Source organism: Phascolarctos cinereus, unplaced genomic scaffold (genome assembly GCF_003287225.1).
Source record: "Phascolarctos cinereus isolate Bilbo 61053 unplaced genomic scaffold, phaCin_HiC Scaffold_4;HRSCAF=312, whole genome shotgun sequence".
Lineage (NCBI taxonomy): Eukaryota > Metazoa > Chordata > Mammalia > Diprotodontia > Phascolarctidae > Phascolarctos > Phascolarctos cinereus.
In genome coordinates, this window is record NW_027555847.1 from 698794400 (window position 1) to 698809934 (window position 15535).

At 44.1% G+C, this 15535-nt stretch overlaps 1 protein-coding gene across 5 annotated transcripts in view; it reads right to left on the bottom strand.

The window, feature by feature from the left end:
- The window catches only part of HVCN1 (hydrogen voltage gated channel 1), a 40086-nt gene that overhangs the window by 8113 nt on the left and 16438 nt on the right, over window positions 1-15535 (bottom strand). For all 5 annotated transcript variants that reach the window (XM_020970235.2, XM_020970231.2, XM_020970232.2 and 2 more), the window contains 3 exons: window positions 14894-15172; window positions 9605-9709; window positions 2891-3122 (listed from right to left, as the gene is read on the bottom strand). In XM_020970235.2, the coding sequence (XP_020825894.1) occupies window positions 2891-3122; window positions 9605-9709; window positions 14894-15172 (616 nt within the window). The remainder of the gene's footprint in view (window positions 1-2890; window positions 3123-9604; window positions 9710-14893; window positions 15173-15535) is intronic.

Below are 15535 nucleotides of genomic sequence, written 5' to 3' on the forward strand. Positions count from 1 at the left end.
CTCCAAGACCTTCAGTTGCAAAAACAGGCTTTGATCTGTTTCGGTAGAGGGAGTTTCTTCTCTGGCCATGGAATCAGAGGTCTGGTCAATTAAAAAAAAATCCCTCTTCTTTATCCTCCCTCCCTTCCCCAAGATCAGAACCTAGGGATATTGACTTTAACCCAATAGTCACTAAATCTTTCCATTTATTTTATGACCTGTTTTCAACTTCTTTCTTACAGGAGAGATTTGGGTATGGGTTGGATTAAGTGGCCTCTGAGGGGCCATCACATTGAGATTCGGAGAGGACATGAAGGGGCCCACGTGGAGTAGTATGAGCCTCCTTTACACAGGTCAAATTGATACTCACCCTTTTCCCTTCAAAAAGGTCTAAACCCTATCCCTAGTGTTTCCCGACTCACATTAGCCTCAGTTTCCCAGTATATCCACTGCTAAATTCATCAAACCAATGGAGAAAAGGAATTCTTCCAGGAAAAGCCTCCCTGTCCTGTGTAACCCTACAAGAGGTGAATCTCTGCCTAGGTCAAGGAAGCAAGGAAGCTATTAGGTCAAGTAGAAAGGAACATGCTACCAGTCTGTTCTCATTTACATAAACTCATTTACATTCCTATGACTAGGAATCATGGAAGACCATGTTCTCTGAAGGATGGAAGTTATGGATGATGACCTAGAGAAGATGGAGAAATGGGCAATGGGTATACAAAGACTGCAATATGTTATCAAAGATGATTTGTGCACAAGAAGTGATGTAAAAGGCATAATCAGGGCCCATATGGACAGAAAGAGGGATAGGCCGGTCATATGACCAGAAGGAGGGATAACAGATAACTAGTCCAAGTACTATATTGTGAGTATGGAGTCCTGTGAGTATGGAGTCCTGAAGTCAGGAAAATCTGAGTCAAACGTGGCATCAGACATTTGCTACTATGTCACCCTGGGCATGTCTCTTAAATTCTCCCTGCCTCAGTTTCCTCATCTGTGAAATGGCAACAACAACAGCACTGACCTCACCTGGTTGTTGTGAACATCAAATGTAAAGGGTTTACAAATCTTAAGGTACTATATAGATGTGATTGTTGTTGTCATGTTGAAAGATCCAGGGAAAGATCTTCAGCATTGCAAAAAAGATTAAATTCAATTTGAGGCAACTGGCATTAAATGTCAGCTATGTGCTAAGTGTTGGAGATAGGAAAAAGCAAAAAACAGTCCCTGCTCTCAAGGAACATATATGCTACTTGGTGGGATGTAGAAAAGATACAATATTTAAACAGATAAATAAACACAATATAGTTTGAAGTCTATTCCTCTATATCTGTATATCTTATATCTATTTTATATACAGTTATATGTGTACATGTTATCTCTGCCAAGAGAATGTAAGCTCCTTGAGGACAGCCACCATTCCCCCTGTAGCTTTGTATCCTCAGCACTTAGCATCGTTCCTTTCACATATATGGTGCTTAGTAAGTGTTGCTTGGTTGACTGATTGAGGGAGAAAGGATTAACAACTAGGGCCAATAGGGAAGGCTCTCCTGGGGAGGTGGCATTTGACTTGACCTTGAAGGAAGCTTTGAATTCTAAGAGACAGGCCAGGAAGGAATGGATTGCAGGAGAATAGGACTGTCTTTGTAAAGGCACAGAAACGTTGCATGAAATCTATAGGTCAGGGGAAAGCAAGTGGGCCAATCCGGTGGAATAACATCAATAAGGATCACTCAGGATAAAAAGGCAGAGGAGGAATACAATCTGTACCAGGAAAGCGAGTGCTACATCAGTGAGATCATGTAAACACCAAAGTACAAAGGCATTAGCCTTAGAACCAATCATTAGAATTTCCTAACTTCTAAGTACAAGGGGAAGTTATATTTCCCATCAAAGTGCATATTACAATACCAACATGGAACCACAGGAGAAGCCATGGTAGGACAACCGATCTTTCCACCTCATTTGGGCGCTCAATTCCTTGGGAGCAGAAAAGACCAATGGAAAAAATATGGCGGTTGTGAGCACATACCTTATCCCTACTCTCACCCCACCTAATACAATGTAATCTCACTGAGTGCTAAGGAAAGACCCATATAAAGGCTTCAGAGAAGTGCCAGAAGATTTTAATAAACTAATGCAGAATGAAATAAGCTAAGCAACAGATACAATGACTAAAAGACTGTAATGTAAAGAATGCAAAAAGAAGTAGAACTTTGATTAACTGTAATAACCAATCTTGGTCCTTGAAAATAGGTAACGAAATCTATCTTCTCAATAGTGAGATGGGGAAGTCTAGGGGCAGAACACTGCAGACATTGTCAGACAGTGGTACTATATTGGTTATTTTTACTTAAGTGTTATAAGGGGATGGTGATTTCACTTCTAGCATATAGGTGAGAATACTTATCCACAAAAATAAAAATTAATACCTAGCATTTATATGCTGCTTTAAGGCCTGCAAACCTTTTTTTATAAATATCAGTTTTTGTCGTCACAACAACCTAGGAACGTAGGTGCTTTTATTATCCACATTTTATAGATAAGGAAACTGAGGCAATGATTAAGTAACTTGCCCAGGTTCATATAAGTGTTTGAGGTAGGATTTGAACTCAGATTTTTTTGACTCCATGTGTAGAGTCTATCCACTATGCCACCTACCTGAAATTATTGTGTTGTAAGAATAAAAGTCATCAATAAATTGATTTAAAAAAAAGATAAGCTTCTTGAGAGCAAGACATTCCATGTTGTTTGGCCTAAAGTAGGCACTTGGCAAATGTTTGTTAGATTGGAACCCAAGATTGCCTAGTACCTTGCAGAATGGGTACCCCCCTTACCACCTCTGTCCAGTTTTCAGAGCAGCCTGCTCAGCCCAGTTCATGCAGGACCTGCTACTACTGGGACTTACCATTGATAATCCTGGCCACCCGCCAAAGTCGGAGAAGGATCAGTAAGCCGAGGGCTTCAAAGGCGTGCTCTTGGAACACAAGGACGATGTCCAGGACAAAAGAGATAATCACAATAACAGCATCCAGGATCTCAAACTTGTGGTAGAAGAATTCCTTGCGGAAGACATATAATTTTAATGCAACTTCTGACATGAAGAGGGTCAGGATGGCGATGCTCAGATAGTGGAATACCTAGAAGAACAGGCAGGGAGCCAATAGTCAAATTACACCTACTCTGGGCATCACCACCACCACCACCACAGCCAGCATCATCATCATCATCATCATCGGTCTCCCTCCTCATCTCCTCCCGCAGGCTTCCTGCAAATCTAAAGTAGAATCCCATCTTCTCCAGAAAGCCTTTCTTAGTTCCTCTTAGTTCTAGCACCTTCTTTCTCTTAATTACATCCTAGTTGTTGAGCGTTGAGCTTATTTTTACATATTTGTTTGCTCATAGGCTCCTGGAGAGCAGGCACTATCTTCATTGACTGACTGACTACCTTACAAAGTTGTGAAAATCAAATGAGATGACACATATGAAGTGCTCTGTCAACCTTACTGTATCAAATAAGTGCTATTTTTATTAACTAATATTCCAAACAACTGAGCAGATTGCCTTTGAGGTAGTCATTTCTCATCCTGTGGTCAACCTGGGGATAAGCCTGTCTGAAATTAGCTAGATGGAGACACTTACTGGTGGAGGAATGGTCAACCAAGTTTCCCTATGTAAATGCGATGGGATATTACTGTGCCTAAAAAAATTATGAATTTGAAGAATTCAGAGAAGCAGAATCAGGAAAACAACATACGCAATGACTACACCAACGTAGTCAGTCAGCAAGCATTTACTGAACACCTACTATGGGCCAGCCACTGTGCTAAGCATGGGAGATGTAAAATAGCAATAGAAAAATTTAAATTGAGCACTCTTTAATTGTAATGACCAGGATCAGTCCCTGGAGAAGAGTGGAGAAAATTGACCTCCATCTCTTCTTTGCAGAGGCAGGAGATCATGAGTGTGGTACATATATTATATATTTGATGGGCTGAATATATTATTATATATGACTGATATGTTGGTTGGTTTTGTTGAACTGGGTTTTTTTCCTGTTTTTCTTTTAATTTTTTTTCTTAAAAGTGATGTTGAGGGGCAGCTAAGTGGTGCAGTGAATAGAGCACCTGCCCTGGAGTCAGGAGGACCTGAGTTCAAATCCAGCCTCAGACACTTGATGCTTCCTAGCTGTGTGACCCTGGGTGAGTCACTTAATCTCAACTGCTTAGCCAAAAAAAAAAAGTGATATTGGCTGAGGAGGAAAGTGAGGAATATATATTTGGAAATAAAGGTGATGTAAAAAAAGATATTAAAAAAATTTTTTTCAAGAAATTACCTAGGCTGGTCTCAGAAGACAGGTATACAGTTGCTTTCAAAAGCGCTGGGTCAGCTTCCCACCACTTTGAAGCATCAGAGAAGGGACATGAGGGGAGATTCTTCTCTTACTCTAAAACATGGTCTAGGCCTTAGTTAGTGATCGATTTTCTGTTAATGCTTCTTAACCACAAGGACTCCACTCCATAACCTGCATGACCACTGAGAAACTTGTATGTCTGCTTCCTTCTGCTGATAAAATGAACTCTCGTGCTCTGTGCATCTGTGCATCTCCAGAGACTCTCACTTTCAGGTAAAAGGAATACCCAATGTTATTTTAGGGCTTCCTCTAAGCACAAGTCCCACCTTCTTCTGACATTCATCACCTCCCTTAAGAATTGGTATAATGAAGGTACTTCCTCTAGGAAACCCCCTCCTCCATCTCCATCTATCTTTACCCCTCTTTCATTCTGCATCTTCTTGGCTACTTAGATGATCAAGTTAGGAGTTCTCGGTTTTATCCTGCATGGCTCATCACTTTTGTGTTCTTGTTTATGTTGGTTGGGCTGCCCACAGTAAATTAATTTTTCCTTTCTATTCAAGACAGTGGGAACTGTATTATTATTATTATTTATAATAGTACTAGTGGTAGGATTAATAGTAGTAGTACTAAGAGTAGTAGTGATGGTCGTAGTAATAGTAGTTCTATTAACAGTAGTAATAACAGTAGTGGTGTTGGTTGTGTTGATAGTGGCGGCAGTAGCAATAGTAGTAGTAGTAACAGTAATAGTGACAGTAGTGATAGCACTAGCAGAACAATAGTTGTAACTGTAGTAATAAGAGCAGCAATAGTAACAACAATAGTAGTAACAGTAAGAGGAGTAGCAACAGTAACAGTAATAGTTGTGGTGGTGGTGGCGAAACCCAGAGAACCTGGGTTTAAATCCAGTCTCTGATGCTTGTTAGTTGTGTGACCTCGAGCAAATCACTTACCCGCCCTGGACATCTATCTCATCATTTGTAAAATGAGCAGGTGAGGGCAGAGGGATGGACTAGGTGAGTTGTACAGACTTCTGCACACATTTTCTCCATCAGACTGGGAGCTGCTTGAGGGCAGGGACCACGTTTGCCTCTCTTTGTGTCCCCAGTAGTTAGCACCACACCAGTAGGCACTTAACAGAAATACTTGGTGTATTTGATGGGATCTCTTCTGGCTCTAGTTCTATGAGCTGTTTTACCTTGCTGCTTTTTTTAAGCTGCTTGAGGTCAGAGGCTGTTTCGTTTCTGTCTTTCTGTACCTAGCACCCTGCACGTAGAAGAAAAGGAGAGGGCCTGGACCTGTGATTTTACTGCTGCAGGGGAAACTCCCTCTACTAACGTGGGCTGCCACCTTTTCTGCAACTCATAGACTTAGGGAATATCCCAGAGCCCTGAGAGGTTAAAGGACTTGGCCATGGTCACACAGTCAGTATGTGTCAGAAGTGGTTCTCGAACCTGGCCTCCTAGGTTTGAGGCTGGCTCTGCATACACTACATTCATTAGACACATAGCAGATGCTTTAAAAATGTTTGTTGAATTGAGAAAGAGCAGACTGGCATTCCAAGCCATGAAGATGGCGACCCTCACAACTTCAATGGGAATCAAGAGATAAGAAACTAGAACTTCAGAAACAAGAATCGTGTTGAACACTGGCCGCTTATATTGATAACAACTAGCATTTATACAGGACTTTAAGGCTTGCAAAGCACTTTACAATATCTCGTTTTATCCTGTGATTTTACTCTAGGATGTAGATGCTGTTATTTCCTTCATTTTACAGATGAAGAAACTGAGGCAGGCAGTTCCTAGTATTAGATACATTTTCTCTATATCCTCCCCTCTCCCAACTTGCTGTTTGTGGTGGGGAAATCAGAATAGTCCTCGTTCCCCCATCACCACTTTCAAATCCTCCCTTGAACACCTTCACTGGGCAACTTCCTGTTTTGAGATTCATGCTAGCCAAATCTGTCACTCAGTAGAAAATCCTGGTGGTTGTTAGCTATAGACATCCCCTCCCCACACCCCAGTCCAAGGCATTCTCTTTCTTCAATAAGTGCCTAGCTTAAAATTTTTCTTTTCTCATTTCTTACCCTCCCATAAGGGGACTTCAACATATAAAATGATAATCCATCAAACATGAATCTTCTTCATTCCTGAATTTACTTAGTTTCTGTGACCTTCTCCTCCACTCTAATTCAGCTGCTCATGGAGATGCTCACCCCCTTGATCCTGCCATCATGCCCAAATATTTCCATTTCCATGTTCTTGAACTCTGAAATTCCTTAGTCTGGTCATAATCTCTTATCATTCCATCTTTCCCTCTGCCTTACCCTGTTTTTTAACCTCACTGTGACCTCCAGTATCTCCATCCCTCAGCGATTTCTCAGGTCATCACCCCTGAATTGACTGGCTACCATATCTCAGTCCCTTGGAGAATCAATTCAACTCTACACTATCTTCCTCCACAATTCCCTTTGCCTCTCTGTCCAGAGTTGATTATCATACCTTACCAAGCTTGGACCCTGGAAGACTCCCACCACTCACCTCCTTCAGTCCTACTCATGTACTACTGAACCAAGTGGAAAGAAATCACAAAACATTACTGATTGGACCCACTACAAGCTGATGTTATCTCATCGCAACTGGGTCTTCATCGAAGCAAGACAAACTTTTTATTACTCTCCAATCGATTCACTATGCCCCCCTTCACTGAGGCTCTTCCAAACATTCTCATCTCTTCTCAATCCTCCCTACCCCTACCCTCTTAGCCTAGAACCTTGCCTCATGTTTCACAAAAAAACCCCAGGAAACTGTTAATGGAGAACTCCATCTTCTCCCCTCCTCCTTATCTCAAATTTCTCAGATATTTTCCTCTTTTATCTCCTCCTCTTCCCTGGTCTCTGATGAAGAAGTGGCCCTTTTTCTTGCCAGGGTCAACCCCTCTACAACTGGTTTCAATACTATTCCCTCCTATCTCCTCCACCAGACCTACAACATTACCATCCCTCAGCATTCTCTCTCAGCATCAAACTCTGTCTACTATCTGCTTCCCACTGCCTATAAATACACCCATGTCTCTCCCCCACACTCAAAAAAATCTTCATTCCCACCTCCTTCTCTCAGTTGAATTTCTTGAGAAAGTCACATCTGATCTGTGCCTCCACTCCCTCTCCAAATTTCTAAACCTTCTGCACTCTGGCTTCTGACCTCACCATTTGACTGAAACAGTGCTCCCCAAAATCATCACTGCTCTCCTAATTGCCAAATGGAATGGCCTCTTCTCAATCCTGATGCTCCCTGACTCCACAGCAGGATTTGCCATTTTGGGTCACCTCCTCCTCAATGCTCTCTTCTCTGGGTTTTCCTTTCCTGGTTCCTCTCATCTGGCTCACAGCTCCTTCTCAGTCTCCCTGGCTCCTCACTCATGCTACACTTGTGTCTGGCCCCTGAGGCTGTATCCTAAGCTCCTTCTCCTTTCACTGGAGATTGTTTCTCTTGATGATCTCATCAGCTCCCAATTCTATGCACAAGATTCCCAGATCTATGTACCCAGCCATAGTCTCTCTCCTGAGCTACAGAATCATGCATCCATGCTCCCTCTTGGACATTCCAAACTGGATGCCTCATAGACATCTCAAACTTACCATGTCTAAAACAAAACTCATTATCTTTGCCCTCCCAAACCCTTCCCTCTTCCTCATCATCCTGCTTCCAGTCATTCAGCCCAAAACCTTAATGTAATCCTAGACTCCTAGCTCACATCACTCAGTATATCCAATCTATCCATTGTCAAATCTTGTCATTTCTAGCTCTGCAATGTCCCTCAAAGACACCCCTTGTGTCCTCTGACACTGCCTCCACCCTGGGTGGCCCTCAAAGCCTTCCTCCTGGACTATTGCAGTAGCTGCTGGGGATCTGCCTGCCTCAGGTCTCTCCCCACTCCAGTCCATCCTCCTCAGCTGTGAAGATCATTCTTCTATACTGCAGGTGTGACTATGGCACTCCCCTGCTCTAGGAGCTCCTGAGTGCCCTCTTATCTCCAGGATCAAATCTAAAATCCTCTGTCTGGCTCATAAAGCCTCCATAAGCTGCCCCCTTCTTACTTTTCCAGTCTTCCTATACCTTCATCCCCTTCATACACTCCTCCAACCAGGTACACTGGCTCCATGGCTGTTCCTCACACACCACATTCCTCATCTCCAGATCTTTGCATTGGCCATCCCTCAGGCCTGGAATGCTTCTGGCTTCCCAGGCTTCCTCCCCACCTTCCCTCCCCTAGTACCAGTGCCTTCCCTCCTGAGACTCCCTTGCCTCTCTTCTGTAGACATCTCAAAAGTACGTATTTGTTGTATGTCTTTCCCATTAGAATGGGAACTCTTAGAGAGTAAGGACTCTGGGTTTTTCTCTGTTTTGTTTTGGCTTTCTATGTCCAGCACTGGGCATAGCACCTATCACTTGGTAAGTGCTTCATATATGTTTGTTGACTGACTGACTGACCATTTTTATCTCAATAACCTCAAATTAACATCCACACCCAAGGAAGCTTGAAGGGAAAGAGAAAGTATACGTAAAAGTAGAAAAGACCAGTTCTAACCATCTACCATGGTGATGGAGTCTGTGCAGGGGAAGGCATATGATTTCCAGTTGAGAGAGTTCACTGGAGCAGGAGATGAGAAGCCTGGACTCCAGTGAGACAATCTCTGAACACATGGGCAGCTTTCCCCCTGCTCCTGAGTCATCTTTCACAACAGGGCCTTAGGATTTATTCAGGGTGCTGTGACTTCACAGAGTTGTTTTGGACACATCTTTTTGGGAGGGTATGAGGTGGGGGTGGGGAATGGTGATTTCATCAGTGAAAGACAAGTCCTGAGTCAGAAACTCCCTCTACCCACGCCACCCAGGCCTAGATAGTTGCCTGGAGGCACCGAGAGCTTAGGATCATAGAATTAGAAGTGAAAGGACCTCACATACCATCTAGTCCAAGGGCCTTATTTTACAGATGAGGAAAATGATCCTCAGAGAACTTAGGTAACTGTCCACAGTCACACAGCTAATTAGCATCACAGGTAGGATTTGAACTCAGGTCTTCCTGACTCCAAGGCTGGCCCTTTATAAGAAAGTCTTTGAGAGGAATCCCTATTCAAGCACCAGACTGTTTGGAAAGCCTGGGGACATGCTCATTGGGGTGAGCTACTATGGGATAACCTGGGCCAGGAAGAGAGATAAAAGACAGAACAATGAAAAGACAAATAAGCCATCTATGGTGTACCCTGGCAGCATAGTTGTCCTTGTCTGACTGGATGATTTTCAAGTCTATCATCAGCTCAGCAAGCACCAGTAAGGCATCCATAATGACCAGGCAAATGATGATAACCTATGGGAAGAAGAAGAGGAAAATTGTTTTAAACTCTTCACAGTGAAAATGTCAAGTGATAAATACTTTCTTCCATATGTGAGAGCTTGGAGGTTGAAAGATTTGCTGTTGTTCCATTGTTTCTGACTCTGTTACCCCATTTGCAATTTTCTTGGCAAAGATACTGGAGTCATTCTCCATTTCCTTCTCCAGCTCATGTTACAGAATAAGAAACTGAAGCAATCAGGGTTAAGTGACCTGCCCAGGGTCACACAGCCAGGAAATGTCTGAGACTGGATTTGAACTCAGGTCTTCCTGACTCCAGGCCCGGTGCTCTATCTATTCTGCCTCCTAGTGGCACACAAAAATGATACGAACAGACTATTCTAAAAAATGGGGAAAACCCACAGATTGTTCCAATAAAAAAGTTTAAGCTCTTGTATAATGAGAAAATGTGAGTTAAAGCAACTCTGAGGTACACTTACACCTATCACAGCTGCCAAACCAGTTAAAGAAAGGACAAAGCCCAATGTTGGTGGGACTGTGGGAAAACAGGCACACAATTACACTGACAGGAAATGTGAATTGGTACAAACCTTCTTCAGAAGCACAAAAGTAATCCTTCAATGCACAATGAGAATTACCAAACTGATCCTACTTCAAGGCCCTGTGATCCCACTCCTGGAACTGTACCCTAAAGGTATCATTACAAGAGGCAAAAACAGACCTAGGTATTGTTATTTACTGGGAAATGGCCTGGAGGTTCAACCCTGGAGGGCACCTGGATTCTAAGCCCATCTTTGACAGTAAGTAAGGGCAACTCACTAAACCTCCAGGAGTGTCTGTTCCCTGCTCTACAAAGGGTATTATTAAACCTGTAGAACCTATGCCATAGGGTTACTTTGGGGCTGAAAGCAGATGATGTATGCAAAGCTCTTTGTAAACCCTTCATTATATGTGTGTGTATATAAATGATTAATTATTAAAATATATTGTATATTTTCTGTATTACATAAGAAATACATTAATACAAATAATACTATAGTACATTAATATTGCATGCATTAAGATAATGAAATGTTGCTGTGTTACAGAAAATGGTAAATATGAAGAATACAACAGAAAATAGAAAGACGAAGAGATACCATGGCATTCTGGATAGAGAATTCCCTTCAGAACTAAGAAGACCTGTACTCAAATTCTGCCTCATCTATGTACTGGCTGCCATGGAATGCTGGGGAAGTGACTTCACTCTCTCAGTGCCCCAGGTAACTCTAAGAGCATGCGTTGCCTTAATGAAGAGAACTTTATCACCTGTGCCAGTAAAATCACAGGTCCCTCTGTTCCCCCACCCAAATTAAGATATGGAAAGATAAATGATACAGAATGAAGAAAGCAGAATTAGAACACACTGATTACAGCTTTGTGCTTTGTTTTAAAAAGTCAATTGACAGTTAATCAACAAAAATGTAAGTACCTACTGGAGATAAAAAGATGAAAAAGAATAATAGCAACTCAATCCAAAAGTGAAAAAAATTACACAGAAGGTAAAGAGACCACGAGGGAACAGAGACATCAACAAACTTTTCTGTTATTATTTTGTCAATGTGAATGAGTCTCCTTTTATAGGTGATTTTCAAACAATCTCAGTTTTACAGTTTTGATCACTTGGGTTTTGTTTTTGTTAATGGGCACTGAATTGGCCATTTCTGATTTAAAAAAAAAACCTAGGAAAGCAAGAAGAGGTTGGGGCAGGAGAGCTTCTGAATTGGCACACTCTCAGTCTCAGGACCTGCAAAGAAAAGAGCCACACCACTGCCCTGTCTGGGAGCTGACAGATGGGGCCACCATCAGCCTCTATGACTGAAACCAAAGTCCTACTTCTTCCAGTCAGGCTTCTGAGGTTCCTCTGGTTCATTCTGATCCCATCCTGCTCTGATCTCATCCAGCTTCAGCCTATAACCTCACTCCATGCCCTGCCACTTTCTCTAATTCCCTCCATGACCCCTTCTCTTCCTAACATCTTCAATCTCTCCCTTTCCACTGGCTCTTTCCTCCTTTGCCTGCTCACGTCTGCCCAGTCCTCGGAAAGCGTTCCCTCAACCCTGCCTACCTATGGGGGGGGGAAGCAAAGAAGAATTTATATAGTTCCTATCTATGTCAGGCACTGTGCTAAGTGCTATACAAATATTATCTCATTGCTCCTGGCAGGTAGGTGCTGTTACTATTCCCATCTCACAGATGTGGAAACTGAGGCAGATAGAGGTGAAGGGACTTGCTCAGGGTCACACATCTAGGAAGCGTCTGAGGCTGGATTTGAACTCAGGTCTTCCTCACTCCAGGTCCAGCACTCTGTGCACTGTCAGCCAGTTGCCCACGTCTCAGGTACCAGCCCAGCTCTTGGTACCCCTTCCCCACCAAAGCTCTACAAAGTCATTTGTCATTGCTGCCTCCAGTTCCCCCCTCCCACCTACTCAACACCTTACAGGCACCAACTACATTTTTACAAGATAGGAGGCAGAGGGGACAGTGAATGTAGGACTTGGAGGGCCATCCCAAGGGGAAACACCTTGAGTTTACGCCACTTGAGGCTGGATTGAGGGAACAGGGCAGTGCGGGGGAGGGGGGTGTTTAAGCTGAAGAAGAGAAAATTCAGGGAAAACAGGCTGTCTTATCTTTGAATCCGCAGGACTCGACCTAGAGTTGGCCCTTCCTAAACTGTTGATTGATCCATTTCTTGATTCCAGTACATTAACGGCTGTCCAGTGGAAGAAGAATTTGGCATTTTTTTCCTGCTTGGCCCCAGAAAGCAGGCACGGGAGCACCGGTCCCAAGCTGCAAGGACTTAAGTGTAGTCTGGATGTCAGGGAGAACTTCCTAACTGCGGGTCTTACCCAAACACGGACTGGGCTGCCTTGGAAGGTGGGGGAGGGTCCCCTCACGAGAGAGCTTCCAGCCAAGGCTGGAGGACCATTTGTCGGGTGGGTGAGAGTGAGACACAGGTGGGACTAGATGACAGCTGAGGTCTCTTCTGATTCTACAATTCTGTGATGGGACTGGTGAGGAAACCAAGGCAGCATGGGGGAGAGGAAAAGTGTGTTGGGCTTGGGATCAGAAGAGGCCTGTGTTCAAATTCCGCCCTTCCTCTGAGCTAGTGTTGTGACCTTTTGCCTCTCTGTGCCTCAGTTTCCTAATCTGTAAAATGTACACAAGGATCACTACCTATCTCACAAGGCAGTTGTTAGGAAAGTACTTTGAAAACCTTAAAGTAACATAGAAATTGGTTGTAGGATCATTGATGGTGTTTTTAGGGCTCAATCAAAGTCTCTGTTCCTTCTTGGCACTTCTCAACCTCCCCTGGAGCAGCCTTCCCTTCCCCCCTTTCTAGCTCCTCATTACATGTTGTCTTCCCCCAGTAGAAGGAAAGCTTTGTGAGGATAGTGACTGTGTTGTTTGCTTGTATTTTTATCCCCAACACTGAGCACAGTGCCTGGCACACAGTAAACACCTAATAAATGCAGGCTTGCTCACTCATTCTTTTCTTTCTCTCTCCACCTTTCCTCTCTGTCTCTGTCTCTCCTTCCCTCCTTCTCTTGCTCTCTCCCTCTCTCTTTTCTCTCCCCCACCTCCGTCCTTAAAGGATACTGAACTCAACCCCTTGAGTTTATAGATCAGTAAACCGATTCCAGGGAGGATTTGGTGATTTGCCCAGGCTGACTCAGTTAATAAGCATCAGGGGTGGCATCTGAACCCAAATTCTCTCTGCCTATAAATCAAGGGCTTTTCCCACTATACTGCAAACAGGACCATTGTCCCTTCTCCTCTTCTATTTCCCCACGGTGCCCAGCACAGCACTAGGATACTGTGACTGAATGAAAAAAATGTACGTAAAGAGTGTGCAACCTTATTATACACTTGCTTAATTCTTTTCCCTCAGCCCTGCTTCCCAAGGCCCATTCTGGGTGCAGGTTCTGGCCAGGGTTGGCAAATGAAACCCTGTGGTCCAAGGTCCCTGGGGAGGGGTGAGTCCTCTTGGCCACATGCAGGTCCATTGGTGGGCTGAGCCCATGTCTTGGAGTGATGGAGATGACTGCAATGGGATGCTCCTCCCGAGTTAATATTGTGATTCTCTGCTCGTCACAGCCGCAAGAGGGATGTGCTGATCCCAGACTGGAAATGGATTTTTGGTCAGCCTTATTTCTCTCTAAGCCCCAGGATGGGGAAAATGTGTTAAGAGCTGAACAATGACAGTGATAGAAGAGAAACAAGGCTCCGCCCACCCCCAGGTATAGTGGAAATGACATCTGCATAATCTGGAGAATTGGGTTCATTTCTATTTCTAGCAGTGTGCATGCCTAGAGGCCTATGACAGGGTCACAGAAAAAACCGTTTAAGAATTAATCCTGACAGTTGCTTCATGGTTCCTCAGCCTCACAGAGTATTCTGTGTTCAACAGGGATGCTGAGAGCTGCAGGGACATGCTCCCTGTTTCACTCCTAGGCACAGGCAGAGATCAAACATAAGAAGGAAAAGGAAGGCTCAGAGAGGGCAAGAGATCGTCCAAGGTCACAGCAGGCTGAATGGGTCCACCTTGCCAGCCCATATCTAAGATCCTTATTCACCATGGCCTCTTCAGTGTCTCTCCTTTCCTCACCTGACAAATGAGGGGATTGATCCTGATGATTCCAGGGGCCTCCCAGCTCAGACATTTAGTGTCCTGATATTCACGCAGACTCTAACAGGTTGTAGTCTCTCCCAGCTCTGACATCCCCTGTTCTAAGGCCCCTCCCAGCTCTGACATTCCCTATTCTAAGGACCTTCCCAGCTTGGATGATCTGTTTTAAGGTTCCTTCCATTTCTGACATTCCAATTCTAAAGAGGAAAATGGGAAGTGGGCAGAACAGGTAGCACACTTATTTTCTCTTTTTTAATAACAATGATTATGATTGTGATGATAACAAAAATTCTTGGCTAAGATGGCCTTTAAATGCTCTGAACTTTTTAAAAATTCACAAGTATAATCTGATTTTCCAGTTTCAATAGCCTTGCGAGATAAGGGAGGGCAGGTTGTTTTCATCTCTACTTTATAGATACTGAGGTTAGGACAAGGTGCTTGACTGCCCAGTAGCCAAGACCTCCTGACTCTCACATATAGACCTTCCCCCCCACCTCCATCCCGCTGATCCAGCTCTCAGTGGGACCTACCTGAAACCTGTGGGAACTGAAGAGCTTCCTCATCACAGTCCTGAAGTCTGGGGCAGCTTTTGGAGGGGCGACAATCTCCCCAGGAGCGTCAGCGGGGCTGCCCTCGGCCGCAGGAGCAGCAGGTGCTGGAGCCGGAGCTGGTGCTGCTGGCATCTGTGGCTGCTCATCCTCCTCATCCTCATTGTCCCATCTCTTATATCTGGTATTCCATTTGTAGTGGTCGTCGCCGACCACGGTGAAGTGCCTCAGGAACCTGGACATGGCTCTGGGGGAGCCGCCCTGGGAAGGTGTGGGGAGAGAGGAAATAGGTTTCAGCCCAGGTTACCCACACCAAGTTTGAGAGAGGGGGGTGGGGTGGGGAGAGACAGACAGAGACACACACACAGAGACAAAGACAGAGACAGAGACAGAGACAGAGAGAGAAGAGAAACAGAGACAGAGAGAGAGAAACAGAGACAGAGACGGAGAGACAGAGGCAGAGATAGACAGACACAGAGAGAAAAAGAGACAGAGAGATAGAAACACAGAGACAGAGACACAGAGAGGAAGTGACAGAGACAGAGAGAGATGGAAACTCAGACAGACAGACAGACAGAGACAGAGAGAGAGAGAGAGACAGAGACACGTGTGTAAGGGCTGGGC